Source organism: Thunnus maccoyii, chromosome 11 (genome assembly GCF_910596095.1).
Source record: "Thunnus maccoyii chromosome 11, fThuMac1.1, whole genome shotgun sequence".
Classification (NCBI taxonomy): Eukaryota; Metazoa; Chordata; class Actinopteri; order Scombriformes; family Scombridae; genus Thunnus; species Thunnus maccoyii.
The window spans coordinates 31,384,511-31,406,279 of NC_056543.1; the positions used below are offsets into that span (position 1 = coordinate 31,384,511).

Consider the following 21,769-nt stretch of genomic DNA (forward strand, 5'->3'; position numbering starts at 1 on the left):
GAGTAGATGATTATGTAGTTGGTAATGGTAAGTTGGTAAGTTAGTTCTCTTAAATTTGCTAAGCCATAATATTAAACATACATCTGATATTATCTAACCTGCTGATTATATAGCCACAGTCAGTGATCTGAATGTATAAAACAGTAAGTAGGGACTTCACTGTCCCAGCCAGATTCATCCTGCCGGTGCGGGGGATTGAACCGACGGCCTTCTGGTCATAAGCTCGCTTCTCTAACCTTTAGACACCCACTGCCCACCTACATAGGCTTCTATAATTTACACATTTAATCTGTCAGCAGTGTTTTGCCAAGCCACCTCCCTCACCTTGTTAGTTGCAGCAGTATTGCCTTTTTTGGTGATGACTTTATATTCTTCATATCAGCAGGTTTGTCCTGCTGCTGAGAAGAACACCGCTCTAGGTTTCCCTTCTTTCTGCGACGTAGCATCGTCTTTTCGACAACTGGCTGTTCTGGGCTGCTTATGTTCTCCGTGCACACACATGCTGCGAGTTTATTCAAGCCTGGCTAGAGTTAATATTGACTAGACACAGCTGAATTGTGTTAATGGAACAGCTTAAGCCTTAAGTGAAAGTTGAGGTTAATTCAAGCCAGGCTTTTTCAAGTAAGTGCAAATTTCTTTAACTGCATTGATGGAGTACCCCTCTGCTCTGTCATGATGTAAACATATACATATGAACCTATCTGGGTTAGAGGGTAAGGAGGGATGCACGGTATTATCGGCACATCATTGGTATCGGCCGATAAAAGCTCTAAAATGAAATATCGGCATCGGCCATTTCTGCCGATTTGTTGCCATCTCCTCCGCCGCCTGACTCTGCTTTCCTCCTCGGACTGTTTCACCCTGACGGTCCCGGTGTTTCCTCCACAGCCTTCACTTCACTCAAGCTGCCCGTCAGACCCGCTGCTTCTTCCCACTTTAACTTGAATAACTAACCGGGGCTCGGGGCTCTGGTTGGATCCACATGCAGAACCGGGGCTAACATTAGCCAGGAGGCTAGCAGAGGCTAGCTGGCTGTGCTTCCCTCCGGTCATGCTGCGGCTAACACTCTTGTGCAAACCCAAAAAACCCAAAATGTATAGAACTGTAGCATTAAGACAGAGGAATTACCAATCATAAATAAAGAAAAATACACAAAACCTGGAAGGAGTCGGAAGGCAGAGATGTTCATTTTGCACTGTGTACTTCTGTTGTACTTAGAAACTGAGTGCTCCAACACTCTACACTAGTTGTTAAACTCCACACTGTATGAAATTTAAGCCTCACACTTTGTGAACAGCAGTGTCTCTGTCTAGCTAACATGACTTCACAAAGTGCTGTCACTGCCACTCCTCATGCAGTGTTTGGAGCCACAGTTGATAGCCATCTTTCTTATCAACGTCCTGGTTCTTATGAATTTGAAAGCAATACCCAACCATCCAGAACTCCCAAAGATCAGCTCTGATGATAATTTAGCATCCATTTCAGCTTATTTACTCTGCTTTATAGACGTTCACTAGCTACATGAAGGAATTTGCAGTATAGATGGACTAATCCTAAGTGTAGCCTAGCCTAGCCTAGCCTCTAAGCTAGTTTGGAGACCTTTGGGATGAAACTTCTTTCTAGTGACATCACAGTGTTCCCTCCTCCCCAACCGACTCTTAATAAAGGGAAACGCTCTATGACATATTCTATTAAATCCGGGCAGTGCTCATTTCCTGTACAATCAGTGTCTGAGTAAGTAGTTCTACTCAGTTCCAGTCCATTACAGTAGAACAGCCGTTATCAGTCAACATTTCACACTTCCTTCACGGAGTCATAAAACACAACTCAGCGAGCAAGGTGTGTGTGTGTGTGTGTGATAGTACAGACTGTGTTTCAGTGTGTGATTCTGATTAGCTCTTATCTCTATCACTCTGACCCGCAGTGACGAGGACCTGGACTATGTTAACTGTCCGTGTCGAGAATACCCCCTCAGCCAACACAAACACACACACACACACACACACGCACACCTCTCATGCTAGCCAGTGTCACTAACAGGCAGCAGGCTCGCTTCTGCTGCACTTGCTCACGTACACATATTTGATGCTTTTATACTTGTAGGGATCCTTATTTACATAATGCATTCCCTCTCTGCTGAACCTAACCTGAACCCTTAAACCAATATTAAAAAGACATATTTCCTCTCTTCGCTCTCCTTGTATCCATCCATGCAGGTAGTTTTGGTTTTATGTGTCCAGGCTTTGAGATGTCTGCTCCACTCTCCACTCAGGACAATGGAAGACAATAGAGTTTTGGTTTGTTATGCTCACAGCATTAAAAATGATATTTAAAAGATTGCAGAAACAGAGTCCCTGTTAGTGGGTGATCCAGACCTCACTGTGGTCTGCTGTCTTTGACAGTTTCAATGACAACTGTTGACAGTGAGGTCTTTAGATAACCGAGTGTAGCCAGGACTTTGTTATTGGAGAGACATTTCTCATCATATGAAACTGGAGGCTGAACCGTAAGTGAAGGATATCTCAAAATCTGGACGTACAATATTCTCTATTCATGCCGTTCGATATCATCAAATCTTCATTTCATCAAATTAAAACCATATACGAAGGCTTGACAATATACGAATATATATTTTTTCAAATTAACGAATGATGCAATGTGTAAATCCATCATAAAAAAGGGGAAAAAGGAGAAAGAAAAAGAGACAAAAAAGATTGAATACATGAATATAAATACATATATAGAGCATTATTAGTTGATTTCAGGTAGTGGGAGATAGCTCATCATTGCATGTTGATTTAATATAGTTCAGCCATTTCATTTTTTCATAAATATACATAATAATAATATTAAAACTATCTGCAGGGTTAGATACAACCACAGTGTTTTTTTTTAATTTTTGGAGAACTGAGTTTTAATGTCTTCACTCTCTCAAACGGTCATCACAAGCAGCTATGAAAATAAAAAAAATACTCTACCAGAGGGGCTGTGGATGAAATAAACCTCACTCAGGCAGTGACAGATCAGACTACATGTTTCAACTTGAGCAAAAAATTCCCGCTTATCCTCAGGCTGTTTGACTCCACTTCATGAGCATACAGACACAACTGAGGAAAAAAAACTGGAAGAAAAAAGAAAGAACTGATGTTCCTGATAAGTTTGGAGCTGTACAGTAGGTATGTTGGCTGTTTGTGGCAAACACTAGGAGGTCAAATTTGCACAAATAAAGTCAGTCAATCATTGTAGGTAGAAATTCCTGGCATTAATAAATCAACATCATCATAAAAAGTGAACTATGCGTCTCTTCGTGGCAATAAATCAAGACTTACCTCATGATATTTTAAACTAATAATTAACTGCTCTATCATTAATAAGCAGGTTTCTGTTTTCCTGTATTCCTGTGCTGAGGAAGTGTTTGAGAAGTTGTGTGATGTGAGGATGTGTACCTCTTGGTGGCGCTCTCCTGGAAGGGGTAGATGACCTGCCCGTTGTGGCACAGCTCGCAGATGAAGCCTTTCTCTCGACACAAACTGCAGCTGAAAACGTGGGAGCTGGCAAACTTGATCACCTTGGACAAGAATGGAGCCAGTTTTCCGTCAATCACCTGGAGGGGTGAGGAGAGAGAGGGTTAGGGTGAGGGGTAGAGAGGGAGGGAGGGGGTCAGGAAGAGGAGAAAATAAGAGGCGACATGGTCACCAACAAAGACACTTTGATGAAAAATACACTCAGTGGCCAAATACATTAGTTCACCTACTCATTAACTCAAACTAAGTTCTGTATGTAAAGATGCACAAACACAAAAACAGTTCAATCCTAGTAAGTCCAGTTAGAAGGTTTATTAAATGCAGACTCTTAACAGCAGTTTATGCTCCTTTGAGGCTGAGTTTAACAACTTTTGAAAGTCATGGCAGCAAAAACTTTCTCCTCCGTGTCATCTGTTTGCAAAGTAAACAGTACAGTTAGCACAATGCTACAAGCAAATGCTACAGGGCATTCTTTCTGTACGGTTGCTGTACCAACAGTATAAAATAAACTTTCAAAAACTACACTGTCACTGGAAAATAAATTAGTATCACTATCAGCTATGAACAATACAAACATGACAAATATATATTAGATAGATAAAATAAGAAAAATACAATCTGTAAAACATTTATCAAAATTAGAACCATACTGAACTATAATAAACATTTCATGTTATGTGGGTAAGCCTGTATTGTGAACACTGGGTTCATTTTTGATAGTTAACTAAAGACTAACTCATTGATATGTATACATTTATTCTTCATGTACCGCTGCTGTTGTTTCTGTCTATGCCATGCTGCTGCACACAAGCTTATTCCAACTACTGCTTATGTCAGCAGATTAAGCAAAAATCAAAAACACTTTTCGAAACATATCTACTTCTGTACTAAAATGTCTTGTTACTTATTGGCTGACATACATATAAATCCATACAGATACACATCTGATGCACTAAATGTATCTGTTGGGTTCCTGTTTTTCCACATTGTGCTATTGCTGGTCTAAAGCAGCATAACACAAAAAGCAGTTACTGTTTGATCCGAATGAACATATTGAGTGACTACTGCCATTCAATTATATATAAATGATATTTGGTATTGATCAAGAAGTCGTTTAGTTGAAGAGTAGTAAATTATTCAGATGTAGCATAAATTTTAACCAAAATCTCAGAAAATTGATGCAAGAAAATGTGAATTAATATACGTTTCCATCCACTATTGTTTTGTGAGTATCAATAGTTGAGTGCATCAAAGTAAACAGTTGGTTTCGCTCATTCTCTCATTGAGTGCAGTAAACTACAAAATGCAACGCAACCCAATGACGTCATTAATAGAGCATGTGATAGACATCCTGGTGATGGAGAGCATGATGGACAACATCATAGCTTCTTGCTTTGGGAAGCATTTTGATAACAGCCCTGTGTCAGTTATACAGACAGCGGAGCGGAAACTTCAGGGACATTTACGTCACATGCTTCCTGTACGTCATCATTCGTTTCTAAATATATGTTTTCATTGTACTTTGTTGCATTTTGCTTTTATCAACACATCAACTTTTGCACCTCATTCAAGCATAAAAACATCTTTTGCAATATTTCTACTTTTTAAAATTTCCACTCACTTTTTATACGCAAATTTGAAAAAGCACATAAAAAAGGGTGGATACTCAGTCATTGGCCGTGAGTCTAAGTCACAGTTCTCATTGGCTAACATGATACGACATAGCCAAAGGATAGCCAATAACAGAATGTCCCACCCAGTGAACGACAAAAATATGTAACCAGTGTCCCGCAGCAGCACTCTGCACGCTGATGGAAAGATCTGATAAACAAACATTAAGCTTTAGAGTGAGTGAATACCTGCAAAAAGTAGTGGCTACTGGCAGCTTTTAACTGATACAGTTTGTAAAGCTGTTAGTTTGTGGCGAACAGACACAGATTCCTTTGATGCGGTGTGAATCGAGGCAAAGAGATGCTTGTGCAACCTGAAAATGTTTGAACATGAGTGGAAATTTTGTACTTATTCCAAAGCCATAAGACTCTTCATGGAAGAACAGAGACAAGATCCATTTTTAATGACAAAAACTGATTTGAAAATGACTTCAACTAAGACAAATTCTCTTGGACATGGAGGAAAAGGTGTGGAGGGGAAGCTGAAGAAAGGAGGAAGACAGTAAATGAGGTCAACGCCTTTTAATGGCAACGCTTGGCAAGTTCCTTTAAGGACCAGGAACGGGGGGGGGGCCTCAATGGATGACTCAGAGAGAACAACTGTAAGTGAAAAGAAAATCTTAACAGACATCAAAAAACTAAATATGTTGGCAAAGCTTTGTGGTATGATGTTGATAAAGCAGACAGGAGAAGCAAAGTGAGAGCAGAATGTAAAACAGTAGAAAGTATGAGAAAGAGTGGTGGAGATACAATATACAAGAGAGATCTTGAGGGAGAGCAAGAGCCTGTATTCAGATACAAGTGCTTCCACCTGGCAGAGCTCTGGACCTCCCAATTATAACCTCCTTCATGCTGTTTGTTACACGAGGAGAAGACGAGGACATGAGAAGGACCGAGAAGGAAGAAACCACACACACACACACACACACACACACACATACAGGAAACAGTACACTGAGGTATACTGATCATGTTTACAGTAAACCAAACACTATTACACTTTACACTGAGATGAATGTCCTGCACTGAAGGCTTTTACTGTAACAACACACACTGTGCGCTAATGTACAATATATGATATTCAATTATCAGACCAACATGAGACCAATATCTCACTGGAAACAGGATCTATTCCAGTCAGAGTCTCTGGCAAGACTGGACTTGACTCAACATTTACAGTAAAACTGATCAGCTGCAGCTGACGGTTATTTATTTTTTAGTTATATAACATGCTTACAACTTAAGCAACATTTTAAATGGAAACATAACTACTGTTCTAGAAGCACATACCTCACTGCACACCAGATGTTCAGTCAACCTGAAGAAATTGGATGCGAAATACGTTGTTCCCTCCAAAAAACTTTTATTATTTTACTTCCACATGTAGAACCAGATTCATCAGTTTCTTCCTCTGCTTGAGAATGTGTCCAGAGGAACTAATACAGAGGAACTAAACTTGGAACTTTAGGTCCCTGTTATGCAGTCCTGTTTGTGTTTCCACCACATCTGATGAACCAGGTAGATCATGCAAATTAGACCTATGAGGAATTAAAAATGATGGCAGCATTTAGAGACTAGGGGTGTGCTCCAATACAAATATATTATTCGGCAAAGCACAAATAATGGGTTTCATACAAATATTTTAAAAATTATTTGTTTTCATGAAGTAAAGTTTTATTGTAACACTTTAATTTTCTAAAATTAAAAGCATAATAAAAACAAAAACAGGACTTTTAAGCCTCTTTCCACTTTTATTTGAATACAAATAATTTTGCTGCCTCAACAAGTACAGATACAAATACAAATACCAGGCTCCCTGCACATCCCTATTAGACACACAGTATTATTATTTCTGGTATAGAATGTAACCGCTGTGAAACAATCAGAAAATAACGTTTTATTTCTCTCATTCACTGCTTTGTTCTCACTCTCCTCGCTCGACCACCGCTACTCTCTCTCTCTCCTTCTCTCTCTCTCCCTCTTTTTCTCGTCCTTTTTAAAATGATTTGGGAAGACAACAACAACAATGCCTGACTTTACTTTCAAGGTTATCAAATGAAGAGAAATGTCCTTCCCTGGTTCTAAGGTGGTCCTAAATCATTACTAGACTGCCTCTTTGTTTTATGAATGAAGTGGCACACAAGTTGAGGTAGCCGCACCATGTACGTTTGACCAATCAGCGACCATCATCCCTGCAAACCCCACCCCCCACCAAGCAGGCTTTTTAAGGGATAAGACAGTCTCCCCGGAACTTAATTTAGACCCTGTTCCCTCCAGTGGACATGCAGGTAGAGGTTTGTAGTACTTGGGGAAAGTTCCTGTGGTGGAAAGGAGGCTTTATAGTCCCTCTTGACTCCGTATACCAACAAACTATTAATGGTAGACAAGTGCAGTCACGACAACCGTATCAGCATAATTTATAGATTGTCAACTATAGTTCCAGATATGGTTATGGTTTAGACTTTCTTGACACTCTATCCAGTGTTGCAGCGGTTTACCAATATTTTCTCCCAACTTTCTTGATTAGAATCAAAACAAATAAATAAATTAATAAATAGAATTACAAAAAATCTCACAAGGTTAAAGGCGGTTCAGTTTATTTTGACTACATTAAGGCGACTGGGTTTGGGATGTTGTGGAACCATATATGGCATTTGGGGGTGTGTCTACACAGTATGTTAATGAGCTTTAACAGAAACAAATACTCAATCACTCTACTAGTCAAACAACAGAAAAATTAATAAGCAACTATTTTATCACTTTTTGGGCAAAGATTGCTTTAACATGAACATTAACACAACACTAACAGAACATTATCTAGTCCCAGCTTCTCAAAAGTGAGGATTTCTTGCTATTGTTGTGTCATGTGACTGTAAATATCTCTTTTTAGACTGTTGTTCTGACATCCCCATGGGCTCCAGGAAATTGTGACTGGCATTTCTCACTATTTTCTCACATTTTATGGACCAAATTATTAACTTATTGATTGAAAAAATGATTGGAAGATGGTTGATAATAAAATGTGTTTGTTGCAGCCTGAGCAGATGATCTTGTTCTACATACCTTGTGATAAATGAGGCTCCTATTGTCTGATAAAATCTAAACTGTTTCATAAGGTAGGTAACATGTTTGCTGGGCACTGATTTACAAGACTCCACAGTGTACCCATAAGTGTCCCTAATTTAATGGCCTTCTGTATATGATGAAGAACGAGTACAGTCCAGTACAGATGATAAATGTTTCCAGGCAGGCAGACAGACAGGTACTGAGGGTGACAGACTGATATATATGTCCCCTCTGCCCAGCGCAGCCAACACCAAACCTAAGCAGTCCGGTCCAGCCCAGTCCACATGACGAATGGCTCTCCTGATGGAGGCTGACAGGCTCAGTAATTAAGGCCCTCTATAATTGGACTGGGCAGAATCAAACGACTGGCAGCACAGCTCTGGTGGCTGACCGTACTCTGGAGGAACGGTGGGAAAGAAGGATGGAGGCACAGAAAGATGGATGGATGGAGACTGACAGAAGTAAATGGACAGATTAAACGAGGGATACGGTAATAGAAAGAAAACAACGAGCAAATCCAATCCATCTTCCTGTGTGTGTGTGTGCATAAAAGCCTGGGGCACACATTTTCATCTGAGAAAAATATTCCAGCTGTTACTGCATGTTATAAATATATAGTCACTATTTTATTAGCTGCACTGCAGTAGCTCTGGGCAGCAGGGTCACAATGGGACAATCATTTAGAACTTCAACCCTTTTTATGTGTCCTTGCTTTCTTTTCATTTGTGCCCTCGCTCACATCCAACGATGACGACGATGAAGAACAATATCGACGGCTATCCTGACTGTCTGAGCCGAGCAGCTGCTGGACTGCTGGCAGCTCTCTCAGTGTGACTGGTGGACGTTTGGGGTCTACTGGGTAGGACTAACGTCTTTATGAGGATGCATCCCAACCTGGGATCAGGACACCCATAAAATTGGAGTTTTAAGACAATTTCAACATGAAATTTCATAATTTGTCAGACTACCATGTTTCTAATCTTTTGTTGCTGCTTTTTGTTTTAAATAATTTCACCTCTTCAGGTGTACAAAATATTCAAAGTAAACAATCTGAGAAAGTAAAATCTCTTACGACTCAGAGATAAATGCAACATATGATGATAAACACACCCTCATTTAAGAACTGATCTTGAAAATTCACAGAAGTTTGACCCACTGCAGCCTTGTTGTCCTCTCAGTAAATGAGTCTATTGTTGTTCTCTTCACTAACAGAACACAGAGGAAACTAGCCAGCCGTGCTGAATGCTTCATCATGACACTAAACCAGCTGAGACGTAACGGGTGAAAAGCATTTTGGATTCAACACCGCATATGGAAAAATTGTGAATGAGGTTCTATAAAATCCAACTGTAGCTTTACCACAACAACAAATCACCCGTTAGCTTCTACCTCAAGTGAGGCGGCACAAGCCACAAGAATTTGTGAGCAATGCAAAAGTGGAGAGTTACTTTAAATCTCTAATTTCTGCCATATTCACAGTAAGACTCTACAGCAGCCTACAGGACAAATAGGACAAACCCTACAGATGGATTCACATCCTTTACCCTCTTTCCCTCCAACACACACACATACACACACACACGGTCAAGTCAAGTCAATTTTATTTATATAAATCACAACAGAAGTTATCTCAGGCACTTTTCACACAGAGCAGGTCTAGATTGTACTCTTTACACACACACACACACACACACACTTCATCTCCTCTGCCTCCATCCATCCCCTTAAACTCCTCCCCCTCCAGTTCAACCTCTTTCTCTGCTCCACGCAGAGTCTTTGTGCTCCAAAATCTCCTAATCCCCTAAAACTGCTGTTTAACAGCCGTTCGCCTGCCCTCCTCTCTCTCTCTCTCTCTCTCTCTCTCTCTCTCTCACATACACACACACACACACACACACACACACACACACACACACACACACACACACACACACACACACACACACACACGCACGCACACACACACACACAGACTACCGCAGCTCCATTGAGGAACTAGAAAGCCAGTTGGGATTACATGGCTGGAGAGACCAGGGTGAGCTCTGTTTGGATAACACAAGCACACACACACACGCGCACACACACACACACACACACGTGCACACAGAAGGCTTGATATATATTAGTCGCTAGTGTATGCATGGTGGAGTGTGTCTCATCAGGAGTTCCCCAAACTTTCGAGTAGCTCAGCAGATGAGAAGATGTTTTATCAGTTGTTAAAACTAGTTTGTGTTTTGTACAAACATGCAATCTTCAAAATAAAGTATATCCTTGTTACAATTTTGCTATCTAGAGCCTCATTCTGATGGGTTTAACATAACACGCGGAAGTGGGGATTTGAAATATTCACTGTGCTCCACGGTAATTGAACTCATCATTTGAGTCATGACTTAGTGTACATTCATGGCTACACTGCAAACAGGAGCTAATAGCTAATTCAGCATACTTTTAATGCCATCAATTGCCAAAATGTAAAGAAATATCAGTTAAAAATGGCGCTCAGATGAAAATAGCAGTACCACCTGTAGCTGAAATTATAACAGCCCATTTGAAAATAATTCAGAAATCCAAAAAATGAATGAAAAATTACAATTTGCTTGTTGTCATGGTGATCCAATCAATGTGTACACACTCATGTTTTTTTGGGTCCCGCTCTCCTAAATAAAGGAAGATCCTATAAAGAGTTTGTTAAACAGTTACCTGTTCTGTTTATTGGCTATGATGCTTTTCTCTGCAGTCTGAGAGGTTTGTAAAAGTCTGACTTGAGGAAAAGTAAGTGTTTTTTTGTTGCACTTCAGTTTTAACGTGCCTATAGTTGTGAGTTTCACCGAAAACCTCACAGATTAGTGTGATTGCTGTTCTGTAATGAGCTATCATGTTTGGCACCTTCACAATTCTAATGAATGCATTTATTAACAGAGATTTTCTTTGGCAAACGTAAATTCAACAAATACATAATCCATCATAAAGCTTGACTGCAATTATTCACATCAAATATTTCTTTGACGCTAATAAGAGACTATAAGAACAAAACGCAGCTTGTAGTACGACTTAAGGAGGTGTGCTTTTAGCCCTTTAAACCTACACATTCTTACATTATTACTATTGTTGCCCATTCCCCACATAAAGACACATTTCATGACCTCGTCATACAGAATAAAGTCAAAGCCATCAAGAGAAACTGGGAATCTTTCTGAGAACATTTACCTAAGAGGCCTCTGTGTGTCTGCACAAGTGTGAGTGGAGAGGCATGCCTGGCATAGAGGGAATGCCAGGGTGTCACTGTGGGAAGCCTGCTGCACACACACACACACACACACACACACACACACACACACACACACACACACACACACACACACACACACACACACCTACTTTTCTACTACTTTAGTCCTCACACAAAACCCTAGAAACAATCCCTTAACCAGAGGAGGATAAGGGCAGAGTGGCCTTAGACAAACACATATGGTTTCTCCAAATGAACTGGTTCCTAATAGGGCATATGGGTGGAGGCTATTTGTCGGGAGGTGAATAGACTAGTGTGGTCCAGGGTTTAGCCAGGGAGAGTTTAGCCTTCACTGACCTCTGAGCTGGAACAAAAAAAGCCATGTTGATTACGAGCGTCATTTTATTCAGGAGGTGAATCAAAAGAAACACGCTTGTTAATATGGAAAACCAATTAAGTAGCAGAGTGCTTGAGAATCACTAAGAGGGGGGGAGAGAAGGGGAGGTTAGAGGGTGAGTAAAAGAGAAGAGGGAGGTGTGCAGACTCAACCGCACCTATTATTAAATTTAGTACCTCATCACCTGTTCAGGGTTTATAAGTAAATCATAGCATTTTAGTGGGGAAAGAGAGAGTGAGGAACTCACACGCATTAACACACATGTGTGCTGAGCGTGTGTGAGGCCAAGGGGATGTCGGGAAGAATGGAGGGATGTCACGCTTTGTTTTTCTGCCTGTTGATTCTGAATGTGACCAATTAGTGAAGCAGAGAGACACAGAGTGTGGGAGTGGAGGAGGAGGAGGAGGAGGAGAAGAAGGAGGAGGGGGTCCAGTCTCTTTCACCGTGAGAGTCTGTGGCCAAGCACTGAGTCAGAGAGGGATGAAAGAAAAAAATGGGGCAGGGTACAACATAATGAACATAATGACAAACAAAAGAACTTTTCAGTCATTTGTGGCCGCTTCCCTCTGACCCCCAACTCAGCTCGACGACTACATACTGAACTGCTGAAAGGCCAGGATGTGTTTCCTTTTTTTATGATCTCTGCTGAGAGAACACACTTCAATTCTCCAGGTCTCAAAAATAAATTCTCCTCACACATGAGATTGAAACAGAGGTGGGCGGTAAAACTGGTATTAATAGCAGAAACACCAGCAGAGATATGACAGTTTGCAATTTGTTAAGAAAATGTGCTGATTAAATACGTGATAACAAACAAAATGTCTTGATGTTAGAAAATAATATATATATAATAGAGTTTTTCCCCACCACAGATATGAATTCTTTCCACTGAGACCATTGTTTTGTTGGATCAGGACACTTGAAAGAGCGAACTCTGGTCCAAATGGGGCTATTAGAGGGTATTACCCTCTCTTATCACTGTTATGACCAGGACACTTGCCAAAGGAACAAAGGAGAGACTGTGTTTACTTAAAGGATGAGGAATGGGTTATTCTATATGTTTTTATTGTCGACAAATCCCATGAAAAGACTAAAACTAACAATGTGTTGGTCTGTCTCTCAATACTTTCTATCCTCTCTGTCTCTTAGCCTCAATTTCACTGGCTCCTTCTGAAGATGCCATTCATGACAAACAGCTCACAATATATAGTTTCATTTTTTTAAGGCTGAATAAGTTCTTAAAACAGCAGGCCACTGTAGGTTTTAGAAAACATTAGATTACATTTGCTAAGGTGGTGTGGCTCATTGGTGTTTTTAAGAGTTTTAGGCAACAATGGAGCTCTATGGCTGGCTAACATTTGCAAACTAGCTAGCTAAAAACTTCATACCTTTTTCCACAATAAAGTTGATTCTATTCTATACAAAATTATCAACTTGTCAGTATAGCTACTATCAGAACTACAGCTCTCTCTATTTTCTCATATTTCCTGTGTTTTCTTACATGGAATTAGCATTTAGCTATTAGGTGAAAAATAGGTGACTGGGCTCTAATGGTACCGAACATGTTAGCTAATGTAGCAAGCCAGCAAAAGTTAGCAAGTGTGCATAGCCAGAATCCATAGCGTGTGTCTCCTAAAACTGCAAGACAAACTATGTTATCTGTGCTACACTGTTAGAGAATAATGGAATTATAAGCATGATTGTGTGATTAAATGGTTTTAATCACTGACAGTAACTAATGCTGAGTTTAAGATGTCCTGACCTGGCACAGCTTGTTGCCAACTGAACTGTCACAAAGGCTCTGATTGTTTCTACAACCAGCAAAACAGTCAACACCAAACTGTTTATTAAAAAAAAATCTAAGATGTGGGTGATGATTCAGAGATCTGGATCAGGCTACACACAGCCTACACTGAAGCTTACACTAGCATACAGTAAATGTATCCTTTATTATAAATTAAATAATACATTTCTTTACCTAAACTAATCCTAGGGTTGTTGAAGAAGTGATTACCAGCCTGATCTAAAGTTTAAACTAAACTGGGTTTAGTTTTAATACCAGTTATGGTTCATGCCAGACATGTGAGTAGCGTCACTATCACTATATGCAAATTGGGATATGGGTCTGTGCATGTGTATGTGTGTATGTGTGTGTACCTGCTGCAGGTCCGCCATGGAGTACAGGTGAATGTGCTGTAGCAGGTATTCCCTGGGGAAAATTCTGTGAAGAGATGAGAACAAGTTTTAATGCATGATTCTCTGTGAAGCAAGTCGTCTGTTCAGCCAATCAGTGATGAGATACAGCACACCTCCAACAAGGAGGAAAAACAAGAGAAAAAAGAGGTACAAAGGACAGTAAAATTCAGTAAACTGACCTTTAAGATTCTGGTTGTACTTATCAGATAAAGTGCAATCAAGTAAGTAAATAATGTGTGTGCATTGTTTTCATAAAGCTGACTAAACAGATAAAATATACTGAACTTTTCCTGCAGTGCCAGTTAATTTTAGACATATCATCTTTTGTATTTAAAAAAAGACCATAAAAAGCATTAGGCAACACCTGTTCCCACATGGGGCCCGGAACATCAATAAACATCATCAGGCTTTGAATGACTTGATTACATTGGTATTAGGTTTTATTCATTCTTAGCAAGATCACTGACTTGCAAGCATATAAATATGGAACAATGATCACATAGTGTAGGTAAATATGAGCATTACACTGATGTAATGTTTAACCCCAGCCTTTCAGTCCATGGCGCTAAACAAAGTAATAATATTAACCTTCAGCCACTCACATTCCACCTTCTTGTATTATGTGACAAAGCACACACAGCAGAGTTCTGGTGACGTGCAACGCTGTGTGTGTGTGTGTGTGTGTGTGTGTGTGTGTGAGGCCTCCTCTCAGACCACTAAGATGGATGGCTCCATGTTAAATCCTGTCTAAGCTGTGATGAGTGTCACCAAAACACAAGTATGTGTGTGTTCATATGTGTGTGTGTGTGTGTGTGTGTGGTATTTGTGATGCAGACACCTCATGGTGATAGGCACCACTGATAAACTCTGTTTGGCATGTAACCAATGGTTACCACATCAGTATTCATCAACACACACACACACACACACACACACACACACACACACACACACACACACACACACACACACACACACACACACACACACACACACGGGTCTGATAAACACAATCACAAATACACACTAGCTACTTGTTGATTGTGTATTCAGTGCCCAGATGAGCACACCCAGAAAGTGTGTGTTGATCTTGATAAAAGTACTTGAGATCTAACACATTTTAGGATTAGATTACAGTAGATAGACAGGTCCACACATGTGTACAAATGCACACACATGCCAACAAGACAATATTTGTATAAGACCTGATAGTCTTTGATTCTATATTTTATTCAGTGCTCATTCCAGTCCAGCGGACACACCTTTCATTAAAATTCTGTTATCACTCAGTGATTATATTGGTGTACTGAAGGAGGGTCTGACCTGAGTAAGAGTGTGTGTGTCTGTGTGAACCAGCAGATGTAGGTAGTACTGCAAATATGTGTGTGTGTGTGTGTGTGTGTGTGTGTGTGTGTGTGTGTGTGTGTGTGTGTGTGTGTGTGTGTGTGTGTGTGTGTGCAGGGGTTGGACAACACATTACAATCTAATGCAATCCCAAACAATATCTCTGCAATAAATCCTATCTTTGTCAAGCTTATAACATTCAATTTGTGTTGATGGTGTCAGAAAAGTGCTGATACACCTTCTTGGAAGCTCTTAGTTAGTGATGTTTGTATAACCCTCATTTACATACATGAAGTGGCTAAGGATCAAGTTTTTGTACCGATAGTACTGCAGCTCTGCAAAACAAGAGGCATTCACAGCTTATAATTCTATAATTCTGCAACAGTGAGTGCTCAGTCCGTCTCTGTGGCTACTGGCTAGGTGGACTATTGGGTTTATGTCGGTTTATATGTAGCAACGTCATCATGCAGAAACCTACGTCAGGTCACGTGGGAAAAAGTTTTTCAAAGGGCTTGGGAAAATGGCATTTTGACGCTAAAATATACGTACTTCAACCAAAATTTGAATTTTCAGATTTGAATACATATGGAACACTACTGGGAAGATATAAAAACCTCAAAAAAACATAAAATAATGGACCAACCCTTTAAGATCCATTTTACAGAGTTCTTGTTTTAAAACAAGTTAGCTTAGAAACATTACAACCAACTCATGTAGCTGATGCTAGCTTAATTAGCTAGCTAGCTAGAGCTGATCAAATCTGCTGGTGACAGTTGTGATTTCAGCTTGCAAAATTGATGGTTGCCGGCTAGAAATGGTCAATTCATTTGGTCAGACCTAACCACAAACATTGTTAATTTTCCAATAACAAAGACTCAAGCATATTAACTTGTTCACACACCTATTAGCACACATTCCCCTGTAGGTGTCATTGCAAGAAAGCTCATGTCATAAGGATATGGACATCAGGGCACAACAGGTACAGGTTTATTTATTGAGATCAATTCACACCTTCACTGAACTTTGACAGTAAATCTGCTATCACAGATTTAATCCTTTGATAGTGTTTAAGACCTGCTGCACTGGGCCAAATACTGCCTTTGGTAGCTCATGTGGATGTGTGTGTGATTGTGTCCGTGGCTCTCTGCCTGTATGCAACAGACACCTCTCTTCAGATCCACCCTGAAGTAGACTGATGACTAGGGGAAGGTTTTAGCGCCATGGCCCTCATCAATCCTGCAGTGTTTGGAAGTGGCGGGGCACTGGCCGACACTAGCTAATGGGCCTGAAGTAAACACAGAACACAATGATGCTGCTCTGCTCTGCTCTGCAACACAGTACAACTAATGTAGGTTTTTTAAGGCTGATAAAAATACCAGTAGTTTTGGTTTGAAGCTACTTAACAGGGCAAAAAGTCTTAAAAAAAAAAACCATTTAAATCATGGGGTAATAAAACCTTTCATTGATACTCACGTATGTCCTAACCAGCGGTGGGTTTCTACATTTTGTTTTCTTTATTACTGTGTTTTAATGTGTTTCATGTTACTTTTAGTTAATGGAGCTAGTTACTTTTAGGGTCCTGACCCTGATCTGGTCCTGATCTTTTTTATTTAGCTGAAAATTACAAATTAAATATAATATTGTGGTTTTCCAGTGACTTGAATTTACTGTAATTAAAGCGTTTGTTCAAACAAACTGCAGAGACAGATCTATCTTTGAGATTTCTGTTGCCATGCAAGTACTATGGAAGTGTTGTGCATTCAAAAATTAGTTTCTTTGGAACAACCGTTTACCAAGACTAAGATCTACATGGCTTTATTGCTCTATATCTCTGTCTTTATATGGCTATCTCTCTTTTTTTGTATTTTTATTGCAAAAGAGAATTAATTAAATTCCAGTCTGTCCGCTGAAGTGGATGCCTCTCCTTTAGAAACAGTCTGTCGGATCAGAATGTATTAGTGACCCGGACCAGGCCACGGAGTATCCATCAGCTCACAGACAAGGCTTTCAGAGTGGGACCCCACTCAGATAAACAGTCATCCCCCTACCATCACACACATGGACATATACACACACACACAGGCACACATTTCATGTATAAGCAGCCCATATACACGCAGGAATGCATGCAGATAAAAGTTATGGTAATATACACACATGCACTCAGACATACACATGTAAACACCCATACACAGATCATACTCTGAGATGTTAACAGTGTGTGTAATCAAGTGTCTGGTCACCAACAGACGAATATTACAAATATTTAAGTCTATCAGTCAGTGTGAAACATGAAAATGAAAAGCGAAGTCCGGCTGTACTACCATACCCTCCGACTGTCCTCAGACATATGAAACCTATGACAATTGTTTGCATGTAGACATTGCTTCATTTGTTCAGGAGTCACATGCCAAAAAAGTTTGGCAAACAGGGCTCTAAATTAAGAATCACTTTGTAACTGTCTTTTTGAAAAGTGCTACAGAAATATGGCACCAACCACAACTGTACATCATCGTCATCAACATCACCTTCGTCTGAGGTCCTCGGCAACGGTTGCTCGGCAGCTGAACAGGTAGGCCCGCAGTGACTGGAGCTGCTGACGGAGACGCAGCACCGTGCTGAGAGGCTCACAGTGCTCATACAGACAAGGGTTGAGCTGCTGGACGTCCAGCAGCGGTTCCTCATACACAAACTCTAGGAACTCCTTGGCCTGTTTAGACACCTGCGGGAGCACAGAGACAAGATCATCAAGGACAACAGACACACATGAAGATCCACCTGACTGGCATACGATCTACGGAAGCACGGAGGGGAGAATTCTTTCAGGATTTCCTATGACTTCAAGATGTTAACTTTATTTTGACATTAATAATAAGACTTTATAAAGTGGGATCCAGATGGGCCTGAATCAGAATAATAAACTGCATACTTTCAAAGCTGGTGACTTGTGTTTGGATGGTGGGTGTTTTCATAAAGTTGTGTGTGTGTGCATTCCCACCTTGTGCTTGCTGGTGTCCCAGTTGTGCAGCAGGCGTGCTGGGATGAGGAAGGAGTTGTCCTGATGGCAGCTCTGGCAGTAGTACCAGCCACTGTAGTAGCAGACCTTGGCCTTTCCTTTGGACAGACCAACTGGACGCTGACAACCTGAGGAGAGAGCTCAACTGAATGAGTGTCTATGTGTACATCTTACTTACAGCACACATTTAAGACAGATAAGATTCTCCCAGATGTCAGAATGGGTCTATAATCATGAAGAAACCCAGTTAAACCACTTTCTAGAAAGTGTCAAATGTGGGATTCATACATTATCTCAGACTTATTAGACAATCTGCTTGTCATCAAATGATGGCAACAATAAAACAGACACAAATGTACAGCTCTATGTGTCCATTTATGGATCCTAACTGGCTAATGTTAGGCGTGTTGCTTTATAGCTTTTAGTGTTCAGGCTGCTAGTGGGGGCAGGACAGAGCAGATAACCTGGTGTTAATATGTACCAGTTTATTGTCCCTGAATAAATTCCACACTAATCCAGCCGAGTAAACCTGTAGCTAATAATGATAGTCTGAGTTTAAAAGGAACTCTGACCCCAATAAGATTATTTGTTGTTTCATGACCTATATGAACAGAGATAGGAAACTGAAATTGACCCACTGATCATTGTATATGATGTTAAATACTATCAATGTACACTTGTCAAGATCACAGTTTTTTCCACCCTTGTTTTTTAGAGTTTTAGAGTTTGAATACAAACACACATTCTACATGACAATGAATCAGATGCTGGACTCAATGTGAGCAAAAATCAGAGCGTTCCACATTCACCAAAAATGACAGAGTAAAGGCTGATTCATCATGGAGAGCAGCGCTTAAACATCACTCAGTCTGTGGTATTAACACTTTGTTTTTTGTATTGGGAACTTTCTATGTGAGTATTTACTATCTTATCTACAATAACTGACTAAAAAGCTAAAAAGCTACTGCAAAGCCGTCATAATCCAGATTACTCATACACTAATCTAAGTGGTTTTCAACCAACTAATCATATGCTCATAATGTAAAAGTTTCATAAGTAACAGCAAACATAAAAAAAAGTTTTTTTCCCAGAGTTTCACGTCAGGCAGAACTTCACCCCTCAGGCCATATACAGGTTGCCCCAGCCATTTGATTGGCTGAGACTGAAGGCCGTACACTGCCTGGCAGATACTACTTGTGGCCAAATATAACACTTTTTTTCCACTACATTAATTATTACTATTAAATTAATTATTACTACATCAATTAATTAGTTGCTTAATTTCAGTTATATTCTGAGTCATTGGGGATAACATGTAATTAATAATATACTTCTGAAAAAAAAAGCTAAACCAGTAAAAATAACTCTTACACTGCTTATAGCCTAATACAAACACTATTATAAGCCAATTTTAACCACTTGTTGACTTAAACAATATAAAGTTTTTGAAGTCTTTGCATGCTGTACTTTTGCAGTTAAAATTGTGGTTAAATGATCTTTTATCTTTGTATCTCTGGTCTCTCTCCACAACACAAACCGTGGTGTTTAGTAGTGAGACTAGCATGATGAGCAACCTCATGATCTGTTATTTAGTGGAGATGCAGGAAACAGCAATAACATCGCTTTTGTCTTTCGGTGCAAGAAGCCCACTTTATATTTTGTCTCCAGTATGATGGCTACAATCTGTTATTAAAGATGTCCAAAACTCTGAGCAACATTTTACTGACAGTGTAAATTCTTGTGTTAAGTGCATCTTCTAATGTTAAAATCCATGTCTGCCAAAGTCTATCTGCCAAATGCATTTGAAGCTCTAGATAACAGAGTCTTGGTTCCTCCTGTAGTCACAACAGAGTGGACTTCAATAAGAAAGTGTTTTGTACACTTAAAAAGAACAAATAGATCCTCTGCTCTATTCAGCTTGATAGCTGGCCCTCTGTCTGCTTTGTCTTCTGGGCCCTTTAAAGTTCAGTGTTCACCCAAACACCCGGACCTGGTCTATGATCACACACGTACTCAAACAGTCCAGCGCCACAGCACTGCGACAGGTGTCCCTTATCCACACAATCTAGGAGAACATGGGGCCTAGAGGAAAACAGCAAATGAAGAGAGGCGGAAAAGAAAAGAAACAGAAGATTGTAATCTGGGTTTTGGAAAACAGAGGCCTGGAAAGCTACAAAAAAAAAGAAAAGAAGAAGGATATAGGAAGAGGAACGTGTGTCAGCCTGTTTGTCAGAGGTGCCTCAGCAGCAGAGACAGCACTGAATCCAACAGGGGAAATAGGAAAAAAGGAGTATAATGAGTAAGGGGCTATTGAGAGATGAGAGGATAGACGGAACGGCATGAAAGAGAAGAAGAGTGAGATCAAACAAGGACAGATGAAGGCAGACAATAAATTGATGTTTGTCCAGCTACTTTTTTATCGCAAGAATTCGTCTGAAAACGACAGACAATGGTCCAATAAGGGCTAGCCTGGATTCTTACTTTACCTGACCAAAAATATTATTGTGGAGCGTACACGTACTGTTGACTGAACTATGGCTGCATCTTTTCAATTAATCAATTGATTGTTTCGTTTGTAATACATTAAAGAATTGTGAAATTGTCCATTAAATTTCCCAGAGCCCAAGGTTATGTCTTCAAGTTGTTTTGTCTGACCAACTGTCAAAAATCCAAAGATACTCAGTTTATCGTGATATGAAACAAAGAAAGCAAAACATCTTAGAATTAAAGGATAATTTTGTTTTTTTACAACTTATTTTTGTAGTTTTGGCCATCAATTCTATCCTTTATGATAACACTGTACATTCACCAAAGTCAAACTGAGATCTGACAATGCAACAACATCACTACAATCAAGTCCAACAGACGAAAAAAAAATCATGATCAGACCATCAGATAACACAAGTCAACAGTTTAAATCCAGATGATCAAAACTGCTTGGTGTGAAAGTAAAACTGAAAGTGAGCAGACCTGAAACGTCTGGAACAATCCCTCATTGACCAGGAAAACTGTGCACACAGGTGCAGCAAGTACAGTAGACCAAAGATGAAGCAGATACGTTTGACTAAGTTGGAGGTTTGTTTAAAACTGCTGGTGTTAATTGCCCTTTAGCTCCCATTTAACTATTAAATCCATTAATAAAATTGGTGTCAATTTTCAGCCACTCTTATTTTATTAATCAGCTAATTTTTTTCAACACTAGACTGAACATGGAAAATCACACTTAAACTGGTTCTATCATTAACATTCAGATGAATCAATCAGGAAGAACAATGTACAGTAAACATGAGTAAAAACTAAGTCGATAAAGAGGTGGAAAACAAGACA

At 39.9% G+C, this 21,769-nt stretch overlaps 1 protein-coding gene across 5 annotated transcripts in view; it reads right to left on the reverse strand.

Moving 5' to 3' along the window:
* plekhm3 (pleckstrin homology domain containing, family M, member 3) overlaps nt 1-21,769 on the reverse strand; it is a 45,150-nt gene that overhangs the window by 1,523 nt on the left and 21,858 nt on the right. For 4 of the 5 annotated variants that reach the window (XM_042426244.1, XM_042426246.1, XM_042426247.1 and 1 more), the window contains exons 4-7: nt 18,425-18,570; nt 17,955-18,148; nt 14,044-14,107; nt 3,447-3,604 (exon numbers count right to left, since the gene is read on the reverse strand). In XM_042426244.1, coding sequence (XP_042282178.1) covers nt 3,447-3,604; nt 14,044-14,107; nt 17,955-18,148; nt 18,425-18,570 — 562 coding nt within the window. Of the gene's footprint in view, nt 1-3,446; nt 3,605-6,649; nt 6,733-14,043; nt 14,108-17,954; nt 18,149-18,424; nt 18,571-21,769 lie in introns of those variants that run through there. The other variant, XM_042426248.1, reaches the window with a different exon arrangement.